We start from the raw sequence: 23,931 nt of genomic DNA on the forward strand, positions 1-23,931 counted from the left end.
TGTCATGTTCCTCCGGGTACACCAACAATATTACCATTTGAACAGATACATGAACTGAAAACTTCAGAAGACTAAGATTCCCATTTCTCACCCATTAAGATTCCCTTGTCTCAGGCTTAGCAATATGGCTCAGCAGGAAAAGGCACTTGTTGCCAAGCCTGATGACCTGAGTTCAATCCCCAGGACCCACATGGTGGAAGAAGAAACCCATAAGACATACACACGTTTTGAAGGTTTTTTGATTTTGTTGTTTCTCATCAACCTCAGTCCAATCCTTCAAGTTCAGCTGACTCTGTTATTCACAATGAGCAACTAACCGTAAGAAGGACATCATGGGAGGTGCTAGAGCTTGACTATGGGAGGAAGGATTAGGTTTGTACCACGCTAGAAAGATTATGTTAAACAGAGCCTATAGACATTTCTCAGAAACTGGAGAGCACAGAGGATGAGGTCGTTGTCTCTGCTGGGTGGGGAGGGCAGCAGCAGCAAGAGTGGCATCTGGCATCCTGTCACTAATCTGTTGCACATTTGTTGTGCATATTACATAAAGCTCTTAATTAAACTGTGCTGTTTCATCCTTACAACTAATACTATGAAGCAAGTATTGGGGTTCCCATTTCCCAGGCAAGGACACTGAGCAGAGTGGTTAATGATCCTACCCAAGGTGACAGTTGGCGAGTGGCAGAGCCAAAGATACTTCAACGCCAAGCTGCATGTGCCCTGGGCTTGTGCTCTGTGCTGCCTTGGGATCCCTGTGGGAAGCAGCCAAGCGCGAGCAACACAGGGGGATGGCAGGACTCCAAGCTGCACCATACATGCTGCTTTGTGGCACTGCTATAATACAAGCCTTATGTGTATTGTTTTACATTTGATTATTATGTGTGTGCACATGTGATGTGTGAGAGTGCATACATCCATGACACTTGGGGAAACCAGAGGACAACTACGGGTTCCAGGGATTGAAGGTCATCAGGCTTGCATGGCAGGTGTGTTTCCCCACTCAGCTGTCTCTCTCTCAGTTCTCATGTGTGTTTTAAGGCTATCTGGCTGTTTTCTGTAAATTCCTTGAGGACATGAACCATGTCTATCATTTTCACTGCTCCATGCCTAGCAGGAACTTAACTAGTGTGCAAGGAAAGAAAACTATCACCAGAGTCTTTCTTGGCTGACCAACCTGCTCCTGCCCAGCAGGTAAGTAAAACGCATAGCCTGAGATGTCTACAGGTGGCTTTGCTGCCCTCTCTCTGCAAGGCCCTCCCAAAGGGCAGAGGATAGGCAGTAGGTTAGGAAGTGACAGACAAAACACGCAGCTTCAGACTGAAGAGGAGACAAGAGGGAGAGGGGCTGGGGAGGTAAGGGAGCTTCCCTTGGCAAAACTCCTCAACCAAAGGCTTTCTCATCTTTTGCTTGTGCAGGTAGGGCCAGTCTTAAATCCAACAGAAGGTCACAGGGGTTAATTCTCAACCACAAAGGAAGTCATCAAGTTGGAGGCCTGGTGATGTCTTAGGAGGCAGATGTCTTATTTCTTTATACCCCAAGAAGTTTTTCCTGCCTTGGAGCTGAGTGGCCCAGCCCCTCCCCAGCCCCTCCCTGGGTCCTGCCAGCCCAAGCCACTCCCCTTTTGCTTCCTAAAGAAGGCAGGCCCCAGAGAAAGACCCAGTCTGTCTTCAACCCACAGGAGAACTCACTGTCTACCCAGGAAGCCTAGCTTAGATTCTTTGAAATTCTCTCCACCTGCCAGATGAGAGAGAGAGATACCTTATGACCCCACCCCCAGTTTTAGTAATCTCTCACTCCACCCCCACCAACACACATCCTAGTACAGAACTTCATGTTTCTAGTATAGGCCACTTCTCAGAGCAGAAATCAGGACAGCCTCTTGTGAGCAGGCTGGCACCAGGCACTTTGCTCTCATGTCCCTGCTGGACTCAAGAGAACCGCCACAAACCCCTGACGAAGTGCCATTGTCCCTCTGCAAACCTCCCTGGTAGATATGCTAAGTGGTCCCAAGCAAGGACACACTGCCAGCTGGGCCTGACAAGTGAGCACAGGCACGTTATACTCCATTACTGCTGTAGGTGAAGAAGTAACTGGGGTGCAAAGAAAAAAGCTGCTCCAACATGGGAAGCATCAGGTGGGTCTGCAGAGCCTCAGAGAAGGGCTGCCACTGCCTGCTGGTTGATACCCTGTCAAATGAGGGAACTGTACTCCTGTGCTGACCTACAACCTCCAGAGGCTGAGAAACCTGTGGGACCTGTGGCTAACTGAGGCTTTCTCCCCTCTTTCTTAGGGTAATCACCCTGTGAACTTAGGCCCACTATCTGGGCCTGAGGCTAGAATCTCCCCAGCACACGCCCACATCAACCTACACAGCCAGAAATTATATTGTCAAAGCCTTATTCTTACTACAGCTATGGCCAAGCCAAGGACACTCTATCCCTCAGGTATACGTGTCCTCAAGAATCACTTCATAAGACTTCAACTCAGCAGTATCTCCTGGAAACTAGTCCCGAAGTGAATGCCCCATTTGAGCTGAAGGAAAACTAGACCCACAAACAGATGGTGTCAAACTTGCTGTGGGCTCTCCGTGGTCTCTCACTGGTCTCACAAGTATGCTCTTCCTAGTGTCCATGTCCTACTTCCAAGCACCGTAAGAGCCTCTACCCAGTGCTGATGTTTCAGTCAATGGGGAAGGGACTCTACAGAGCAGGGTGAGCTGCCAGAGAGAGGCCAACTCCGTCTGGCCCTCTGGTTCAGCCCTCGGCACTTTAAGGCAGTACTGTCTCCTGTCGGCCCTGGTTTTAAAGCTGCTGCATGTTCTGGATGGCAAACTCCCTAAGATCAAGGACTGGGCCATCTCTTTTTCTTGCTTCCCAAGTTCTCTCTGCCTAGCCTGGGTTCAGTAAAGGAGATGCCAGTCTTCTGCTGGAGAAAGCCTCACCCCATTTACTCTTGCATTTTGCTGAAGCCAGGGCCTCTGGCCAACACGGGAAGGGCCAGAGCCGGAAGGAAGCAGCAGAGCCTATACACAAAGCCTCTATGCGGGCTATAAAAAGGAGCCCCTCCCTGCTTCCCCCAGGATGGGCCTGGTTCCTAGGAGGTGAGGGTAGAGCACTAATACTTGTGCCTGGGCACAAAGCCACTGCAGCCTCTCAAAGGCTAGCCCAGCACCACCTCGAAACTCTTCTTGAAAGGAGAGGGAGAGAGCACCAAGGCCTGAGCCAGGAATGCAAGTAGAGGCTCTTGAGATCAACTCCACTGTCCCCACCGCCTCTCCTCACAGCTCCCCAGTATTCAGCTCATGGCCCAGTACTCCTTTCTCTGCCCTCTGGGGGCTAACAAGCAGATTCTCTAGAAGCCTCCAGGAGCCTGGATTCCCAACTCTCTGGAGGCTCTACATACGAAGTGGAGGAGCTGTGGGCGCAACTACGCCAAACGGCTGCCAACTCTAATCCTCCAGTTAGGGAAGCACTAAGGCCACACCGGATGAAGCTCAGGGGCAACTCTAAATGCTAAGACTCACACTCTCTGTACCTAGCTTTACATAGAAAGCCATTCCTTCCCAGCCACAAAGCTCCAGATTCCTCTCTAGCCTAGTGTGTCCACAGTGTTCAGGTCTAGAGCACTGAGGCCACTCTCCAAAGTCAGTGACAGTGTAGACGGGCGGTACATGTAGCATAAAGGACAGATGAACCTTTCTGCCACCAGCCTGAGGTCAGGGCCTTTGTCCTTGCAGCCTGCAGTCAACCATCCTTTAGACAGAATGGCCCAAGCTTGTTTCCTTCATGGCACTCACCACACCCTGTAATTATTTGTCTGGCTGTATCTGCCCTAACTGTATGTTCACAAGCAGACTTAACAATGCTTGCCACAGTGAGAAGCCAGAGCACATGTGGTGCCCCGCTGGTTTATGATCCAGTGAGGCCCGAGGAAGCCAGACTTCTTTTTTATTAAGATTTTTATTTCATATATTTTACACACACACACACACACACACACACACACACACACACACACACACACACACACACACACATTTGCCTGAATGCATGTCTGTATACCACATGCATGCAATGCTCATGGAGGCCAGAAAAGGGCATCAGATTCCCTGCTAGGACAGGTTACAGATGGTTGTGAGACACTATATGGGTGCTGGGAATTATACCTGGGGCCTCTGGAAGAGCAGCCACTGCTCTAACCACTGAGCTATCTCTCCACTCTCTCCCCTCCCTTCCTTTTTAAAGAAAGTGGTTATGTTGACATGGAGAGCAACCTATTTAGTGATCTGCTGATACCATAAACTGGCAGAAGCAGGAGAAACCCACCCAGCTCAGTGTGCCCAGCACACAGCAGCTAGGCCCGCCCAACACCTTAGGAATTGGTGTAGCAGCAGAGGAATGGAGGCACAGTGGAGTCTGTTGTGAGGGAAGCCTGGAAAGGTGCTTCCTGGGAGCACCTGGAACACTGTGCCTCATGACCCTTTTCTCTGCAGAAGTGCTGATGGACTGTTACCATGAACCAGTGGGAGCAAGTCCAGGGATGAGGAGCTCTGACTTCCATGTCAGATAGAACCTTCGCTGTAGGAGAGGAAGGTCTGGGAAGGCTAGGTGTCTGGTTATCTAAGTACCCATGGCCAGGACAAGAGCTGGAGGTTCCATTAAGCAAGCAATGAGTATGTAGCTTGTCCACAGATGAAAACTGGGCTGGGTAAACACAGCTGACCAGAGTATAGAACAGAGGTCAAGTATCTATAGAATGGCCCACTTTATTGTTACTTTCCTAGAATGGGAGAATAAACAATACTATAGCAAGAATCATAAATCCCACACTTAACTATGAACTTGCTCCATGACCTCACTCTTGGGACCGTTGTTTCCTTCTCTCTGTGATAGGGACAATTCCTGCTTTTCCTGGCTGCATGGAGCTATGGGTGAGAAAACCACCATGCACTCCTAGAACATTATTCTAATACCAGATCCTTCTGACGCCCCATTCTCTATACCCAAAGTCAAGGAGACAATGGGCTCCCAGCAACACTCCAGTAGAAAACAGAACTCTGCTGTTAAATAAGATGAGAGCAAATGTTGTGCTGGTCATTTTCACAAAAAATCTCTTGTGCTTATGTACAATCTTACTTCATTAGCCTTAAGCTAATTCCATGAGGCAGAATATTTTTGTTTGTCTGCCTTTTGTATTTTTGAGACTGGTCTTACTCTGTGGCCTAGGCTGGTCTATAACTCACTGTACAGCCAAGATGGCCTTAAACTTGCCACACCTGGTTCCGAATTGTTTTATAGAATAATCTGATAAGCTAAAAAGTAACTTAACCAGGGTCACAAGAACACATCTGTTCTTTGAGTACTCACAGCTCAGTTACCAGGAGGGTAGGATTAGCTGCCTAAGGCCACCAAGGTATTCCTGTCACTATCAGAGCTTCCTCCAAGGCAGTGGAGTACTCTACACGGTGCACCAACACATTCAGATCCTCTTCCCCCACACCCCTCCGAAGACTCTCCTGAAGTACACACTGACTCTCTTCATAAGAGAGCCGAGAGGGGAAAGTTAGTCTCCCACCAGCAACACTCAATCTCAATAGCAGGCTTCTATAACCTCAGGCCTTACCACTTCCTCTGATGTATTCAGCCTAGGATACACTGTCCTTGAAACCCTGTTCCATAGGAAAGGAGACAGAGTGAAAAGAGATACTCTGAGTTAGTAGAAGCGGATGTAGCCTTACCACTCTGGGCTGTGGCAGAGCACTTCCTGGAAGACTGAGTGTCCCCTATCATTCAGATAGCGAGACCAATTCAATGTTGAACTGGCTTAGAAACAAACCAATATGTCTTCACCCAAAGCATCTGCTCCCAGCCAACGGTCTTCTCTCTACACAAATGCCCATAGTAGCAAAAAGCCCTGATCACAGAGGCACTGCTGAGAACTGCAGCTTCTTACCCTTCATCAAAGGACTTGGTGGCCAGGCACCAGCCTTTGACCACAACAGACACATCTACTCTCCTTCTGACCTGGCCCTCCTGGGGACTTAATCCTATTTCTCTCCTGTCAGATTCCACACTAAGCATGTACACCATGCCACACTTGATGCCAGGTACTTTACACAAATACTCCTCCACTCCTCACAGGAACCTTGAAATCAGTACTGTTTATCGATGAAAAGATCAGAAGGATAAGCACACAGTCGAGGTCACAGAGCAGGCGAGCCATGGATGAAACAACCCCTGCAGTCTGACTTTGCTGCCCCGTGCAGCCAACTACTCAACTTTGCACTTAGCCCTACTCACCCCGTTTTTCTCATCCCTGCATTCCGGTCCTGTCTCCTCCACAAGTCAAGTAAGGGGTATGCAAACAATGTTTATTGAACAAATAAATGTCCATCATTCCAAGGGACCACCTGAAGCAATGCTGAGAGTCAAGATCTCTAAACTCCAACTCAAGTGTATGCATCTATGTAGACCACCCCTTCCTGACACCAAGTCCTGGGAGAAACTGGAGGAGCTGGGCTTCCTAGAACTAGGTTTGCTCAGCTTTGCTAGTCATCTGTGAAGGAGGTTCAGAGAAAACAAAGCCCCACCTGGACAGGGGACCCGGAAACTCATACCAGGCAAGCTTGGGGTGCTGAGGAAACAGTAAGAGGTCTGACTTCCCCTGGAAAAATGAGTCAAAGAGGAAACACATGGCAGGGATGGTTAGCTCTGGAGACTCAGGCACATCTCTTGGTCTTCTTTCCCTAGGAGTACCTAGCCAGCACAAAGGGATCCTTGAGGACACTCGCCTAATGTTCTCAGGTTTCATGGGCCCACCCTCAGAGCAGAGGCCTATTCCTCACCAGTCGGATGCCCACAACCACGGGGTCACATCCCGGCAATCACAGCCTACCTTTAGTCTCCACCTGGGGCTACTGTGCCAACAATGTCCTCAGCAGGACAACCTCACTAAACATGGGTCTGAACTGGCTCACTACAGAGGCACTCTATGGAAAACTAGAGCTAGAGCCTAGCAGGGCTGTCTAGATGCTCAAGAGGTCTTTGCCTGTAAATACCATCTAAACATGGAGGTTTCTCCAAACAAAGAGCAACAAAGGCCACAGAAAACATGAGGCAAAGGCCCGCCGCCAACACAATCCGAGAGACAGTCCTTGTAAAGATTGCCCATGCAGCCAGAGTGAAAGGTCTCTTTAGCGCTGGGCAGGAAGTCTATGACTGCTTTTAACTCACTGAAATTCTGCAACCTAAATGCCAAACAAGAGCCTAACTCTGGTCACACCACCACACAGAGTACCAAAGCACTTTCCACCCCTTTCAAGCCAAGCTGCTGCCGTACATCAGAAGGTGCTTGCTTGTTTCACAAGTGCCTAAGTGAGAGAACACAAAAGTTAGGAAATGGCAGTCTGTCCTTCAGGTCCACAGGCACCGTGAGGGCGGCAGCAGTCTTTCTCTCTGGTCTGGCTTCAGGCAGTGCTAAGGTTATCAGCAAAAAGTCAAAACACCTGAGGCATTTGGGCAAGAGATAGTTGAGCAGGTGGTAGGGGACCCAGCAGGCATATCAATCTTTCTCACAATCTGCAGGAGGCCCCAAGGATATGACCAAGTAGTGAGGTGCAAAAGGACAGAAGTGGGGCAGGGCTTCAGCGGGAGGTTCCACTCACAAGGTGTGAACCCCACAGTCTGCCGGCCTTCAGTCTGGGCCCCCAAAAGCAAAGGGCCAGGCTCAGTCTGGGAAAATGAGGTCCTCTGCATTCCTGCCTCCAATCCTCAAAGACCTGAGTGAGACAAAATGGACCCTCTCCAAACCCCTTCTTTCTGTCCAGGCCCCAACTTACAAAGACATCCAACGTACAAAACCCCCAAATTTTTCTCTAGAGAAACATGTTCTATGTGTATGGTGAGTGAATGGGTAAATGATGTGCGGCAAACAACACAGTTTCTTCTTTTTCAGTGAACAGCGAGTTAAGTAAATGTGACCCTCTCTCAGCCCTCCTCCCTCCGAGTTCTTTCTTTCTCTTACGAGCCACATTAGACCTCCCTCAGGACCCCATCCCAGGGTCTAGGAGGACAGTATCATCCACCATGGCTATTGCCACCAACAACTGTTTTTTAAACATCTTCAATGTCTCAAGTCACATCTATTACAGATTTAATTGAATGCTTACTTTATCAACTATCTCACTTCCAAGAATGACCATTTATAGTAAATATACTAATGTACAGAGGAACCAGGGCTCAGAGAAGGAAAGCACCTGGCTGGGTGACATACAGCTAACGTGCTGGCTTCAAATGCACGCCCGTCTTCAACCACTGGGCCACACTTACTGCCTACTGGTCACACACGGTTTAGAATGCGGCTTGTACCAAAAGCTACCAGGGAACTAATGCTAGCACTTTAACAAGGAAATCCTGCAAATGTAAAAGAGGCGGCCATGCCTGCAACCTGAAGTCTGGGTGATGTTCAGGACCTCCTGACCTGTCTGCAGTGTCCATCCCCCCACACTGGAAACCATGGTTTCTTAAATCACTGAAATGTTCTTCCAGTGGAGGTCAGGGCTGATGAGGCCCTGATGATGGCTAGGTGCCACTTCTGTTTGGTATCTGTGTCAGACCTGAAGTTTGTAGTTGAGGGTGGCTGCCTTACCACAAAAACCTTTCTTCCTCCTCATCTCCTCACCCATTTACACACATGCACACCATACCCAGGAAGATCTGTGGGACCTTCTCTCCGTTGTTGTTTCCTGACAGCTCCCCCTCCCCCTCCCCCCCATTCGTCCCAACACAGACCTGGTTCTGAGACCAGGTCTCTCTAATCATAGTCTCTTTGGGGTCCTTGCAAGAACCAGCTCAAAGCCTGCAAATACATCATCTTCTCAGCTGGGAGGGCAGAGCTGAGTGCCCATCCAGCTTCTCACCAAGGAAAATGACTCTCAGAAGAGCTGAGGTTTCTAAAAAACCTCTTCTTCACTCCTGCCACCAGAGCCTTGTGTAAACCCGCCCAACTCAGGTCTGGGAAGGCTCAGGCAGGAAACCAGGGGAGCAACTCTGGGCTCCCCTAAAGTCACTAGAACATACAGCACAAAGGGTTGTCAGCTTCTGAGAGAAGGCCTTGGCCCCAAGGCCCTGGAAGCCCTTCTGAGTCCAAGCTCCTTGTTACACGCTCGCAAGGGTCGAGGAGGAGCCTGGTAGTTTGACCAAGAGTCCCGGCTATGGCTCTGGATGTCTGCTTATTAACACCGACCTCCAAACCTCAGATTTGGGACAAAAGAAGCATGGGGGTGGGGGTTGCCACTGTTTTCTTTCAGCTCTTCTACTCCCACCCTCCCAAAGGACCACATTCTTCCCTATCTCCAAGAGGGAGATGAGTAGGCCCCGCTCGGCTCCAAAACCAGCCCTACCCCAACATCTGCCTAAGTTCTACATGGGGATTCCAAAAGGTTCTTGTGCCCATCCTGGAGCTCTGAGACCTTCACAGACAGCACTCTCTGGAGAAACGGCAGTGGGCAGGAAGGTCTTGTCGGTCCCTCGGGTTCTCAGGCTGGGTGAGGGGCCCCTGCCATGGCTTTCCCTCACCGGGGCTGACAGCGGCCGGGTTCTAGGGGCCAGAATCCCGCTCCACTAGTCCAGACAGTGAGGACTTTTAGGCCTCAGGGCAAAGTGCCTGGGACACTCCCCCCTGGGGGAGGGGGTGTCCTATCAGGTGATCCAAGACCCGGATGCCCCCCGCCCAGAGTGATCACTAGGGACTAGGCGGAGACCAGGCGCGAGGCGCGAGGCCCGAAAGTTTGCCCAAGTGTTTGGGAAGCAGGCGGGCACGAGCCAGGCCGGACAGGGGCGCACTTACTGGACCCCTCGATCTTGTCGGCGCCGCGGCTCCATGTGATCTGGCGCGTCTCCAGCTTGACCTGGAAGGTCTTCCGTTCCGGCCGCTGCGACTTCTTGGAGTAGAACAAAGTCATGACGGTGCCCACCTCGAGGCTGCGGCAGAGGTGCAGCACCTCGGCTTCGGAGGGCGCGCCGGGCCCGCAGCCATTGGCGCAGGGGGTCGCGGCGCCCGCCATGCTGCAGCGACCTCGGCGACGCAGGCTGGCGGGCCCGGGGCGGCGGAGGCGGCAGCCCGGGAGGCAAGCGGGACCCGGTGGCGGCTCCTGCGGGCGGACACGGGGCGGGGACTGAGCGCGGGGGCGGGGCGGGGCGAGGCTCCGCCCCCGGCGCGCCGGGAACAAAGGCGCTCCTGGGGACGACCCCCGCCCGCCGCCGCCGCGCCTGCGCCCCGCGACCCCGGGCAGGCCTCAGCGGGAGGACCTACGGCTCGGTCCCGCACAGCTTTCCCTGCGCGGGCCCTGACACGGTGCGGGGCACGGCTGCCCGTCACGCACGCAACCCCGCCCACAGGCTGCGGCCCGTCAGTCAGTCAGTCAGGCGCGCACACGGGCCTGCATCCCGCACGGGCCCCGCCGCAGTGGGCACGCCTCCCGGGGAGTGAGGGTGCGGCGCGACCCCCGGCCCGCCCGCCGAACCCGGTTACCTGGGCGGGCTGCCTGGCGGAGGGAGCCGCGCCAGGCTGGCCGCCTCACACCCGCGGCGGCGGCGGCGGCGGCGGCGGGGGCGGGCCCTCCGCGCACCCTCTCTGGGGAGGGGCGCGCCCGCGGATTGGCCAGCGGGCCGTGAGTGACAGCATGTCCGCCCCGCCCCCTCGCCACTGGCGTCTCTTAGGAGGGTTGAGCGAACTGGTCCTGGGGTGGCCTTCGAGGAGGTCCTCGCGGGAAGAGGCCCTGCAGGCGTGGGTCGGGCCTTCGGACCCTCGGCCGCGGGCCCCGTGGTCTTCGAGGCCTGTCGTGCGTGGGCCGCTGCCCGCCTCACGCTCCGCCCGCACCCTACCTGCAGATAGATGCTTTTCGACGCGCTGGTTTTTCCTCAGCTTTGTTTTTCTGCCCCGGCGCTGATCCTTCCTCGCCCCAGAAGCTCGCTTTCCTTGGGACTCAGTGCTTTGCCGGTTGTCGGGTCGAGCCGACCCTTCCGGTGGCTTCGCCTCTGCGCGGACACAGGTGACGCCAATCCTGGATCTCCCCTGACCTCCCGACCCTGTCATCCCGTTATCAGCACCACATCCTTGCTATCCTCATCACGTGTCTCCGTTCACTGGCTCTACCTTCTCTGCGTGGCAGTCAACTCTTGAGTTGGAAAGGCCTCACACCTTGCCAGGAGCCCCTTTTCCTCTCTGCCTCACCACTAGGTAACCCACTGAGGTTCTTCCCTCCTGACGTTGGGGCTCTCTCCACTCTACCCATGATCCTGAGGCCCCATCTTCTCTCTCCGTGCACTGTCCTCTTGGGTTTTGCCTGTATCTGTCCTTCAGGATTTACCGCTACAATGGGATGAAATCATGATCCTTTTAAATACGCATGAAAATTCCCACTGCGCTTCAAATCAGCACTCCCTTCATGGCCCAGCAGTCCTGTCTTCCCCTGCCTCTCCTGCTTCTTCTCCCACCACTGACCCTTCATGCTGTTCTTCAGACATGACACCTCTCTGTGGCTGCTGAGTAATCTAAAAATCTGTCTTCCTAAGGCTATTCTCTGAACAGCACCCATAAACCTGAGGGTATCCCTTGATCATGTTGTCTGCCCAGCGTTGAGCAGACGGTTGGGCAGCTACCATGAAGCTCTGGACAGCTATCTGCATTTCGGAGGTGCGAAGTCCCACAGAGCATCTAGTGGATACAGAAAAACCTCCCTGGGATTTATGAGACTAGAATTTGTAAATGTATGAGTTAGTTGAGACAACCCACCCAACTGGGCCACCTCCAGCTTTGCCTTGCTGAAGTGGTAACATGTGTGCTGTTTCCCTTGAGTGTGGTCCTCAAGAAACTCAGAATTCAGTATAATACTGAGGAACTTTGCCCTAAGGGATGGGGTAGTTGAGATGGACCGACTGCCACCTACTGACAGGCCTTTAATGTAGGAAGGAGGGAACTGGAATCAACCCAATTGCTTGACCCTGGCTTGCACAACTAATGCTCATATTATCCTCAAATCAAGGTTTCAGAGCACCGCGACTCGAAGTGAGGCCACATAAGAGTGGGAACCTGAGTCCATGTGTTTCTGTTCCACAGGAGAACCACTGGCTGAGGTAAATCCTGGTGGTCAGCCACTAGCTGGTCAATCAGTGTAGGTAAGAGGAGGCATGTCTATGTCTGTAGGACTTCAAGAAAGGCCAGAGGATATAAGAAGATGACCAAGTGCATTTTAAGGGTGGGCTGGAGGAAACTACTTTGCAGACAAGAGTAATAGCATGTACAAAGACCCTAGACCAGAAAGAATCCTGGAGTTTACTCAGTGAAGGGGAATGATCAGCCAGGATGACGATACTAAGACAGTTGGGGCTGAATTAGGGCCTTCGTTGCCTGCCTGGTCTTGTCGGTTCTCCCAGGAGGCCCTTCTTAAACGTTGTATCATCGTTGAGCCTTCTGTGCAAACTCCAACATCCTGTAAGACTTCAGTTCACTTTTAAAATCTACCTTACCAGTGTCCAGCCCAAACCTTTTGCTCTTGTGTATGTAACAAGACCCCCAGGGGCTCCATGAATCCCTGCCAACAGCAATTTGTTTGCCAGGCTTTTAATCAGGGAACAGGGCTTCATTTCCTCTTGGGACTTATTAGCTTGCCAGGCCTTAGGTGTCTCCTTCCACCAAAGGAAGTTTGGGAAAAGTAGGGCACACACAGGGAGTGGCCAGTGTAGGCTTTCCCAGCTCAGCATATATAAGGATGTGTAGGTGTCACTGGTAATATATGCATTTGCGCTGTCTGGGAGGAGCAGCTCTGGCACCCACACAAGGCACTAGCCAGTGACATCACCCAGACTAGCCCTGCTTGGTCTTATTTCTGGAAACACTCATGCTTCAGCATGCCTTAGCTTATACCAAGCCTGTGCTTGGAGTCTGAGAAACTGCCCCACTGCCCCACTGCCCTTCTGGTCTGTGGGCTTGATCTCACAGATACTGTAATAACCACTTAGTGTAGTGGTAAGCATATTGTGAATTATACAACTCTATAAGATTCTCTACTAATCGCCACTTAACAAAACTGAGGCCTTTCTTGGCACAATGGCACACTCCCAAGTCCTAGAACTTTGGAGGCTGATGCAGGAGGATCTCCAGTTTGAGGTCGAGGGGTTGGCACCATCCCAGGGTCACACTAACCCCGGGATAAACACTAACCCCGGCAGCCCAGCTTCTGTCAGTGCTGTACTGCCTACATGCAATACCAATTTTTTCCTAATTCACTTCTTTCTGAACACTGCTACCAGCTGTTTTGTTTTGTTTTTTTTTCACTTATTAAGAGTGTGTGTGTGTGTGTGTGTGTGTGTGTGTGTGTGTGTGCGCGCGCGCGCGCGCGCGCATGTAGAACGGTCAGAGGACAGTTTCTGGGAGTTGGTTCTTTGCTTCTACCATGTGGGGCCTAGGGATTGCACTCAGGTCATCAGGTTTAGCTGCAAGCACCTCTACCCACTGAGCCGTCTCACTGTCTCTATTTTCTGTTTAGTTAGTTTGTGCATGTTTGCCAAAGAGACAAAGTCTCTGTAGCCCAGGCTAGTCTTGAATTTAGCAATTCTCCTGCCTCAGCCTCTCAGCCTTACTGGGATTACAAGTGTGAGCAACTATGCCTGCTGGCTAGGTTGGGATTTTTATTAGGATACTGATTCTAGCTAGAGGATAGAATGCTTATTAGGGAGCAGACCTAAGGTCAGCATTGAGGGAACAGGAAGGAAATAGGAGTGGGTACAGCCTCTATCACCCTCCAGGGACTTGTGGTGTCCAGTACCAGCCTCAAATGGATGTTCATTGTTCTGGGAAAAGTTCATCCTCAGCCTGATGGATCTTTGTGATCTTAAAGACTGGCAGCTGGTTTTCTGTGGACACTTCTTCCGGAAGTAATGACAAGTCTTTATTTGAATGGGAACCAGGCACAGTGTTCACTGCATTTTTCTTGAGGCAAAGTCTTGCTGTATAACCCAGGCTGGCCTAAAGCTTGAGGTCTCCCCAACCTCCCGTGAATTGAGATATTCAGTAGGCACCACCACACTAAGCTCTTAATGAAAAATAGAGTACTTAAACACAAAAGAATACAGGTACTGTGCTATTGAAATGGGAGATGTGGTTCTAAAAGAGGGATCATCATGTGGTTGATATGATGATAGAACTGCTATGATTGAGAACCAAATGTGGCTGAGCTTTCTAGTAGCTAAAGCAGTAACTCTCCATGTTTGGTAACTGGTTCCTTGGAAAGGGGGTAAAATTTTCCTGGAATTAAGTTTGCTTGTTTGTTTGTTTGTTTGTTTGTTTGTTTCCAAGACAGGGTTTCTCCTTGTAGTTTTGGTACCTGTCCTGGGTCTTACTCTGTAGACCAGGCTGGTCTCAGAGTAAGAGAGGTCTGCCTGGCTCTTCTCCCAAGTGCTGGGATTAAAGGCTGTGCCACCACTGTCCAGCTTGGAATTAAATTTTAAGAAAAGATTCTCACACAGATATGTATTTGATTTGAATAACAGAGGGTGTTCTCAGCAGGCTAGTACCAAGTGCTAACACACTTGTAATTTGTGTTATTATAATTGTGTAGTTTATAATGAATGATCTTGAGGGACTATAGAAGTCGTAATTTAAAAAGCATAGTTGAGTGATGCTCCTTTCATAAAGGGAGACAGACTTAAATAGACTTGAAATGTCTGGTTAATCCGTGCATAAAGTTGAATTTTTCTTTTTCTTATCCCCTTTATTTACTGTTAGGTGTGCACACAGCAAGCATTTCCTACGTGCACACCTCAGTGAACCTTGAGCTTCACCTCAACCTGCAGTATAATAGACTCGTGTCCTCTGACTCCCACATCCATCTATGGCTCCACCTCTTCTAATAGCATAACCTCCTGGTTCTGTCCTTAAGTAGGTTGCATTCTCAGTCGCTTAAAGAACTTCATGTTATTTAACTCAAGTTAAAAATTACACAGACTTCTCTGCACAACCCTAGCTGCCTCACTGCCGACTGTTCCCATTGGCTCTCCTCACCTGGGAATGGCAGGGTACAGTGACTATTTCACGGAAATGTGGCACTGAAGATAGAGGGGAAACTGAAACCATGGGGGACTTGCTTTTCACTCTCCTACCCTTTCTTCCAGCACAGCCCCTACTGTGGCTTCTAGAAGGTCTCAGTCAGCAGGGCAGGAACAGATCAAGCCTGTTGTAGAAGTGGCATGCCAAGCTCAGTATGATTAAGGGTGCTGGGAGCAAGAAGGGCCTTATTCTTTAGTGATTGTGAAGAGAGAAAAGTGAGAGTTGCTGAGTATTCATGAAGATACAGCCTTTCCAAATGATTCGAATACTCCTTTTCACTGTAAGGTCACCCCAAGGTATTTCGTGGAGTGTTTCTGCAAAGGAAGTGCCAAAATTTAGAGACCCATGCCACATTTGTTTAGTGACATGTATACTTTGAATATCATTATTGAAAACCATTTATTTATGAATATTGATTCCTCACATTCACAATCCTACCAGTAAACTTTGCATGAATCTTTTGAGTCTTTTTCACCATAAGAACATGTTAAGAATATGTAATCAAAGCACATTGCTCCCATTGCTTCTGAAAGCCTAGCTTATTGAAGAACAATTTACACATAAGTTGTACCCGCCTTCTTTTTTTTAAATTTATTTTTTTACTTTGTGAGTGCTTTGCTTGGTGCCCATGGAAGTGAGGAGAGGTTATTGGATTACTTGGAACTGGACTTGCTTAGAAGGTTGTGAACCAACAAGTGGGTGCTAGGCATAAAACCCAGGTCCTCTGCAAGAGTAACAGTATTCTTAAACACTGAGGCATCTCTCCAGCCCTAAGATGTACCCATCATAAGCATGAAGTTTGAGTTTGAAAAATATACTCCTTGCGACTCTACCCAGACAGTAAATAGGGCAAATATGTCACTGGGATTTTTGACCTAAGCATAAATAATCACTGTGTTGTTTTACACATTATAAGGATTCTCAAATATAAGTAAAGACAAGGTAGTAAGTACAGAGAGCCTCCACCCAGCTTTGGGAGTTATGCTGAAGGTTTTTTGTTGTTGGTTTTATGGTGTTGGAGACAGATCCCAGGGCCAAGTGCCACACCTCTGAGCTATACCACTAGCCCCAGCTTCTACAATTGTGAACTGATGATCACTTGTTTTCCATAAATATTTCAGTGTTTGTCTAAAAGATTTTTAAAAAGTATTTAAGAACAGCATAATTAAGTCTAAAAAAATAACTATTTGGTAATTTATAAAGGCTGCTTACTTGGGGTTGTGTGAAATAGTCTGTTAAATTTCTTCTGTTTACTACTTATAAGTATCCAAAACTAGCGTTACTGAGATCGTTTCAGGGTAGTATGTTCTCCTAAGTGCTCTTTTGTTCAAAACAAGTTGAGAATGTCTCATTAGAGAAGGGATTTGCAAGGTCTGAAATAAAAGTCAATTCTTTCTTAGAATTAATTTTTAAAAATCCCTTTAAGAAAATGCAGCTTAAGTAGTATTTAGGAAAGAATTTCAATGTTGACAACTTATAGAAGTGAGAATGGGAGAAAGCTTAAGGCTGAGGCTACCTGGTCCAGTGAACCTATAACCTGGGGTTGAAACACAGGAACCCAGGCCCAAAAGGCTTGGATAGCAAGTGCCGAGCTGTCCTCAGGAGGTCCCTGTGATGTCCCAGTAGACAGATAGTGACAGTGCATGCAGAGCTGCAGAGCATGACTGGAATGGGCTCGGCCAAATAAGACAAGAACCCTGGCAGCTACAGACCTAACATGACAGATATCTCAGCAACAAACAGCCTAACAGAAATATGGGTAAAACCAGTAAACACAGGAGCCGGAGAGGCATTTTTAGAAGGGGTGGTTACATGCTGTGAATCTTTTCAAATAAAATATCCAGAAAAGACATTGTTTAGAGAATGATCAGTGGAGGAGACACGTGGCAATGTAGATTAGCTGCCAATGGGTATGAGGGATCTTAATCAGATCAAAGTGGTCTTAAAAATGACCTGTGATGGACAAACCTGCCAGTAGTTACTAATCACTTTAAAATGTTGGATTTATGACATGTAAAATACACTTAATAGTAGTGCTTTTTAAAAAAAAGTAATAGCACCCACTCCTGTTCACCAAGAACTTACTTAAACAAGATGCTGAAAGTATACTTTCCTCTTGTTGCCTGGTCACTGGTGGCCAGGGCTAGAATTAAGGGAGGGGCCTGGGGCAAACATGGGCTGCAGTGGGTGGGGAGTGACTGAGTGGTGTGGATGACTCACACAGCAGGTACTTGTGAGATCAGAGGAAGAGATGGTAGCTGGGAATGTTGGGGATTGGGACAGTTCTCTTTTCCCTTTTTAATGTGGTAGCTGTTAGGTCTCACAGGTTGGGGCAGGGACAGTGAACTTGCCCCACTGATGTCAAGGGGAGGGGAGATGTGTAGCTTGGGTGCCACATAGAAGCCACTCCTCGTTGCCTACTACTGGACACCACAGGACACCACAGAAGGGAATTTCTCAGATGCTGCCCATCTGGCTTCTCCTTTTGGGTTTGTGCTGGAATGGAGATGTACTGGGTTGCCAGCAGGGACATAAGTTTACTCCTATCTCCAAGTTCAAACAGTTGTCAGAGCCCTTCTACTTTATCCCCATCATCAGCCCCCTCCCCCTCCCCCCAAACCCCAATCTTTGCAGCCACTTCTCAGTCCCAGTCAGAATCAGCTGAGATTCCCATTCTGTGGCTTTACTCCACCCAGGCCTGCCACCAATGCCTGGAATGTCCCTATTTGCTGTTATCTTGAGCAGCACCTACTTTTGCTTTTCATCTGTTATCAGAAGACCTGGCAGGTGGGGCTTGCCAAAGGTAGGTACTACTTCCTGCTCAGGATCTGCCTAGAGTTGACAACCTAGTTAATCAGGTCCTGCTCTGGTCCCCAAAATAAGGTTCATTTCTTACTAACCACCATCCAAAGACCTTATGTTTTCACATTCTATCTGGCTAACCCAACACTACAGAATTCAAAATTCCCTGGCTATAATCCTTTGATTCCAGTGATGGTTTAATGTTTTTATTTTCTGGGGTTAAGTGCTGCCTCTTTCACTGGCCACTGAAGTTCAAGCTTCAATGAAACAAGAATTCTCTGCTGTGGGCCCAGCACCAGTAACAACTAAGATCATTAAGGAAGGTGGTTCTGAATAGACTACTTCATACCAGCAAGCTTGCGTGCAGGCCCTTTCAACTGGTGACCCATTCTGATCTTCCCATCAGCCTGAAGACTTTATCTTTTCATCCTGAATTTCAGATTCAGGATGATGGAAGGAACACTTTGTGGGGATTATGGCTACTTTTAGGTACCCAGAGCTCTGGGAATGGACACAATTAACCACCTTCAACCAATCAATGCAGTCTTCATTCTACCCCAGAGGCTTCTGAGATCTGGTACTCAGTGCTGACTGATCTGGTCTCAGTACTGACTGGATGCTTCACCATATAAGCAGAACTCAAGCTACCTTCTGCTTCTGTCCAGTACACATGGAAAGCTCTCTACAATTGTAACCCAAATAAACTTGGCTCTGTCTTGCTCAATAGGCACTGCTCACACTGGGATTCTGCAGTTCTTACAGGTTTACTGTACCTTCCCTTGCTTTCTGGGCCTGTCTTTATGTAGGGAGACTTTGATACTCTTCATTCCACATCAGGACAGATGTACTTCCATGTCAAGCTCCATAACTATCTTTCGCTGGGAGGGACCTACCTTTGCTGACCTGAATGAACAGACCATGCACTACACTAAATCCCAGCCCCGAGCCTTTACTCTGGCCTGGGGCCTCATTCACAAAGAGGCAGACGCTAAGTTTCCGTTAAGTTGTAGGAGTTTATTTTAAATAACCTACAGTTGATTAAAAGGGAATTCATGATAAAAATAGAAGATACTTGAGGAAAGATGAGGGAATGGACTCTGCACACACACTAAACTAACAATGCCTCTAAAACTAGTGATTATAGCAAAAAATGTCTTCACATTAAAATTTTGCTTTTTATGTTTTTTTTTCAATTTTTTACACAATTACAAAAGAAAAATAAAAGCCCTAAAATCTTGATTATTTTTCTTTTTTGTTTTTTGGGGTTTGGTTTTTTAAATTTTTTTTTTTTTTTTGGACCAAATGCTCATTTTCCTCTAAATTTATTGACCTGTGGAAGTTTTTATACAATAAAGTCTTTCAAATGAAAGACTGGGGTTTCCAAAGAAAAAGATGGATCTCTTAAAGGGTACAAAGAATGCTGAGAACAAAGGATGATGGGAAAATGGTTTCAGTCACTGATTATTTCATATCTTTAGACTCACTCGCCCTTCATCCCTCCCCAACCCCAAGCTACACGATCTTTAAGATCAAGAAGAAGGCTTAAATATTTTAAAATAATTAAAAAGAAATAAAAATTCACATTTAAAAAGGAACACTCAAGTCAGGAAATATTTTCCCATCATGCTTTTCTGTGAATAGGTGTCTGAACCAAAACACTGCCGATGTCACAACTGCTTCAAGTTTAATGAAAACTGATTCCCATGACGATAGAGTGACAACTCTAATAGGTGCGCTGGGTTTTTGTTTTGTTCTACTTAACTTTAAATTCCTGAAATGGGGAGAGGAGGGAATTTAGGAATCGTTTCTATTAAAATATAGAAGTTATTGCAAAACCCTAACTGTAAAAACGCACCAATATAATCAGACTTCGCATACAGTAGCTGAGAGAATCCAAACATTGCAGCAAAACTGAATTTGCCTGGCAGGATGCTGACAAATTCCCATCCACTTGCTCTCGAAAATAAAAACAAAATTCAAAACAAATCAAACAGCTAGAATTTTGATATCTGAAATATTTTTAAATAAGTTGTCCATAGGACAACTGGCTCAGCTCTCCCTTATAACATCTCCAGGTCTATCTTTTTGCAAAGATGTTGGTTTGTTAAGACTTGTGGCCTCTACCTCAGGGATGAGGGCAAGTGAGGCTCAGTTTATCCATCTTCCTCAAACCACACTGTCCCTTTTCACAGAACCCCTGGCAAGACTGGTCAAAACTCGTAGTCCTCATCGGTCATATCAATGGCCCAAGCAAACTTCTCCCTCTGGGTTTTGTTGTAAATCTTCTCAATTGGGACCCCCCACTTCTTGCACCTGCAAAAATAAAGGTAGAGATAAGAAAGGAGATTAGTGTACCTCGATAATAGCCCACAGCTATTATTAAGGGTTTTCTAGTACACCAGAAATATTCAAAGAACTTTATTTCATTGCCCCATTTAATCTCAACAGAGATCTCTAAAGTAGGTGTTACTGCAGAAACACAAACCAAAAAGGTAGACTGTAAATAGCCACGCAGAGAAGGTAAGCAACAGTGTCCTCATGCTACTAGAAAGTGCAGCTGGAATTTTAACACTAAGCAGTTTGGTCCAAAGCCCACACTTCTGACCACTCTCACACTGCCCCTCAAGAGTTAATCAAGGCTCAGTGGGGGTTCTGGTTGATTTTGCTGTTGTTCAACTTGACAGGCTAGATAGAGCTATCAGGGAAAAGGAACCTCAACTGATAAAATGCCTTTATCAGATTGCCTGTAGGAAAGTCTATAGGCCATTTTCTTTACTAAAATTTGATTTCGGAGGGTCCAACCCAGAAAGCAGGCTGAGTAAGCCATGGAGCAAACTAGTAAGCAGTAATCCTCTGTGGTGTTCTCAGCTTCATTTCCTGTCTCGCGTCCCTGCCCTGACTTCCCTCAGTGATGGAGTATGACCTGAGAGTTGTTAGGCTGAAACAAAACACCTTTTGAGCCACAGTGTTTTATCACAGCAATAGAAACCCTAACTAGGACAGCAGGATAAGTCACTTGCCATCAAACCTAAAGACCAAAGTATGATCCTCAGGACCCACATGATGGAAGAGAGAATCTACCCACTCCTGCCAAATTGTCCTCTGACCTCATGTACACTGTGGTATGTGCAGACATAAATTAATGAAAAAAGAAAATTAACTCAAGTAACACAAGTACGAAGCTGGGTCTCTGGTCTAGATTTCAACAACTCAAGCTAATTAAACATCTTCAGAAATAATCCACTTGTTTGGATGCTACTTATGACTATTTATGAAAGAATAAGAAATGGAAGAGTTACGTATCTATACAAAATAGGGAAAACCTATGTGCCTTTACTGAATGGTCTCTCTACATCTGTGTAGGTTACTTGGATCTACATTCTCAATTCTTTGCCTTGCTTTTCTTCCCATTTTTTTTGGAATTTGTTCTTATTTCTTTTTTGAGACAGTCTTTCTATATAATCTAGGCTGACTTCAAACTTGCACAGATCATTCTGCTTTTGCCTCCTGAGTGCTGGGTTAAAGGTATACACTACCAAGCCCAGCTTACTTTCTTCTTTCATGTGCAAAATTTCTCTGAGGGGACTGGACAGATGGCTCAGTGTTTAAACTGCACTTGCTGCTCTTGTAGAGGAACAGAATTTGGTTCACAAAACCAACATGGTAGTTCACAACTGGAGTCCATAACTCCAGTTCCAGGTGATATGACATATTCTTCTGGCATCCTTGGGTACTAGGCACATATATTGGGTAGGCTGGGTTTGGTAGTGTATGCCTTTAGTCCCAGCACTCAGCAGGAACAGGCAGGTCTCCAAGTTCAATGCCAGCTTGGTCTACACAGCTAGTTCAAGGCTAGCCAGGACAACTTAGTGAGAACTAATCTCATAAAAAGATATTTTGCGTTTTCTTTTTCCCCCCACTGAAAAGTTCTGTTAAAATACAGGTGAACTGACCCTTCTATTTTTTCCTTCATAGAGGTCTAGGAGAGTCCATTCCTGTCATACCCACCTTCTCAGGATAACAGAAGATTGGGAAATGTACAGTAAGCAGGAACACTTGTGTGAAAACAGAAGTATGTAAGTTTGGGTCCCCAGTGCCCATGGGGAAAACTGTGTGTGCTGTGAGCCACTATAATCGCAGCCCTGCAGGGTGGAGACACATGGATCCCAGGGGCTACTAGAGACCCTGTCTCATGGAACCAAGGCATAGTGATAGGAGGAAGATACCAAGTGTAGTCCTCTGGTCTCTGCAGGCATGGGCTCCTACACACACGCACGCACGCACGCACGCACGCACGCACGCACGCACGCACGCACGCACGCACGCACGCACGCACGCACGCACGCGCGCCCTTGGGATCATCTAGGCTATTCTGCTGTACCTTGAACGGGGCTCAGCAATCAGAGCATCAGGCTCTCCCAGAAGTGTGCAGCTTAGACATGGCATGAGGACACTGGCAATACTCTGAGACTTTCTGCCTTTCCTACCTTAAGCAATAGCAGGAGATTTGCATAGGCCTAATGCTTACCAAGCCACTGTGATCCTAGGGTCCAGATAATTGAGTTTGGAGGTTCCCAAGGCAATTTGTTTATTCTCCTCTCGATCTGTGGCTTGAACTTCCAGCTTCATCAGCTGCTCTTCTAGTCTCTGTACAGCCTTCTTTTTTGACTCTACTACCCTGGAAGAATGGCAGTCATTACACATTAAGACTGACCTCTGGACAAGAACAGACTACATCCTTAGATGCCACTTAGAGGAGAAAAAGCATGGAAAATTTCCCAAAGAAACTCTTGGGGGAAAAAAAAAACAACTCAGTATGGTGGTTTAGCCTGGGAAGCTAAAAGGATTGTGAGACCCAAGATAGTCATAATGAGACCCTGCCTTCAAAGAAAAGAGGTAGGTGGGCTGAGACACCCAGGCCTAAATGATGAGGCCAACTGTTCTCTGTTAACCAGCCCTTGGTACAGTATCAAATACATACTTCTTGGTCTTTGCATCCTTCATGACTTTGGCATCAGCCTTAGCACTTTTCAGGTCCCTTCGAGCATCTGCTAACTGGTCTTTCTTGGCATCAATCTAGGCAGAGAAAAACAGTAGTAAAGTTAGGAATAAAATGAGCCAGAGAGGGAAAAGAGTTCCATCTAAGAACGTAAAACCTGGGAGTTGTTAGTGTTTTCTAGGTACAAACACAGGGGTGGCTTTATGAAGATGGGGGATGGACAGTGACCACAGAAAATAATCCAACCTGTTTGCTTCTCATTCATGTTCTTCAGTGATCTTTTTCTAAAAGAGTATCTGGAAATCTGGTTGTAATCTTTCAGGGGAACACTTGGCTTTAGAGAACAGAGAAGGGCCCAGATGGCAGCTATTATCAAATGAATCCTGTGCCAGGCTTTAGTTTTCCTTTGTTGTTAGTCTGTTTGGTTTTTTTTGTTTTTTTGTTTTTTTTTAAAGACAAGGTCTCACTACATAGACCAAGCTGGCCTAAACTCACAGAGATCTGCCTGATTCTGACTCTCAAATGCTGGGATTATAGGTGTGGGTCACTAAGCCTGGCCTTCTGCATCTCTTTTAAGGCTGTAGGAGAAACTAAACACTAAATCTAGACACTCAAATATCTACTAAGGAAGTACAGATCATTTCCCACAGTCTGTCAACTTTTTTTTTTTTTGGCCAGGTTTGAGGAAAAGGGTACATTAATATCTAGAAAATGAAAACATGGCAAATAGCATTAATTAGGAATGGCCTAGCCTTAGCTTTCTGTTTTAGAAAGTAAGGAAGTCTAAACTAAGAAGAAAATTAGTCATCACTCAATAAGAGATGTGAAAAGAATCAATTGATTTTTCCACCACAAAGGTAATCCCTATCTATAAAGAAAAGACAGAACATTTTCATCCTTTCTTGCTTTTTGGAACCCTTGAAAAGCTAAGTTCTGCTTTGGGTGTTGCTTAGAAACAGCAGTAGGCAATATTAGGATGCTGGGGTTAAAGCTGCTGAGTTTGTACTGCTGGGTTCCCAAGAATC

General features: G+C 47.6%; 2 protein-coding genes across 4 annotated transcripts in view; both read right to left on the reverse strand.

The window, feature by feature from the left end:
• The window catches only part of Plcg1 (phospholipase C gamma 1), a 32,313-nt gene extending 21,716 nt beyond the window's left edge, over positions 1 to 10,597 (reverse strand). The window contains exons 1-2 of the mRNA XM_076571230.1: positions 10,531 to 10,597; positions 9,847 to 10,150 (exon numbers count right to left, since the gene is read on the reverse strand). Of these exons, the coding sequence (XP_076427345.1) occupies positions 9,847 to 10,063 (217 nt within the window). The 5' untranslated portion in view covers positions 10,064 to 10,150; positions 10,531 to 10,597. The remainder of the gene's footprint in view (positions 1 to 9,846; positions 10,151 to 10,530) is intronic.
• An 8,303-nt stretch (positions 10,598 to 18,900) lies between these two features.
• The window catches only part of Top1 (DNA topoisomerase I), a 90,525-nt gene continuing 85,494 nt past the window's right edge, over positions 18,901 to 23,931 (reverse strand). For all 3 annotated transcript variants that reach the window (XM_076571243.1, XM_076571244.1, XM_076571245.1), the window contains 3 exons: positions 22,889 to 22,983; positions 22,436 to 22,585; positions 18,901 to 20,220 (listed from right to left, as the gene is read on the reverse strand). In XM_076571243.1, coding sequence (XP_076427358.1) covers positions 20,118 to 20,220; positions 22,436 to 22,585; positions 22,889 to 22,983 — 348 coding nt within the window. In that variant the 3' untranslated portion in view covers positions 18,901 to 20,117. The remainder of the gene's footprint in view (positions 20,221 to 22,435; positions 22,586 to 22,888; positions 22,984 to 23,931) is intronic.

This window comes from Peromyscus maniculatus, chromosome 4, assembly GCF_049852395.1.
Source record: "Peromyscus maniculatus bairdii isolate BWxNUB_F1_BW_parent chromosome 4, HU_Pman_BW_mat_3.1, whole genome shotgun sequence".
Lineage (NCBI taxonomy): Eukaryota > Metazoa > Chordata > Mammalia > Rodentia > Cricetidae > Peromyscus > Peromyscus maniculatus.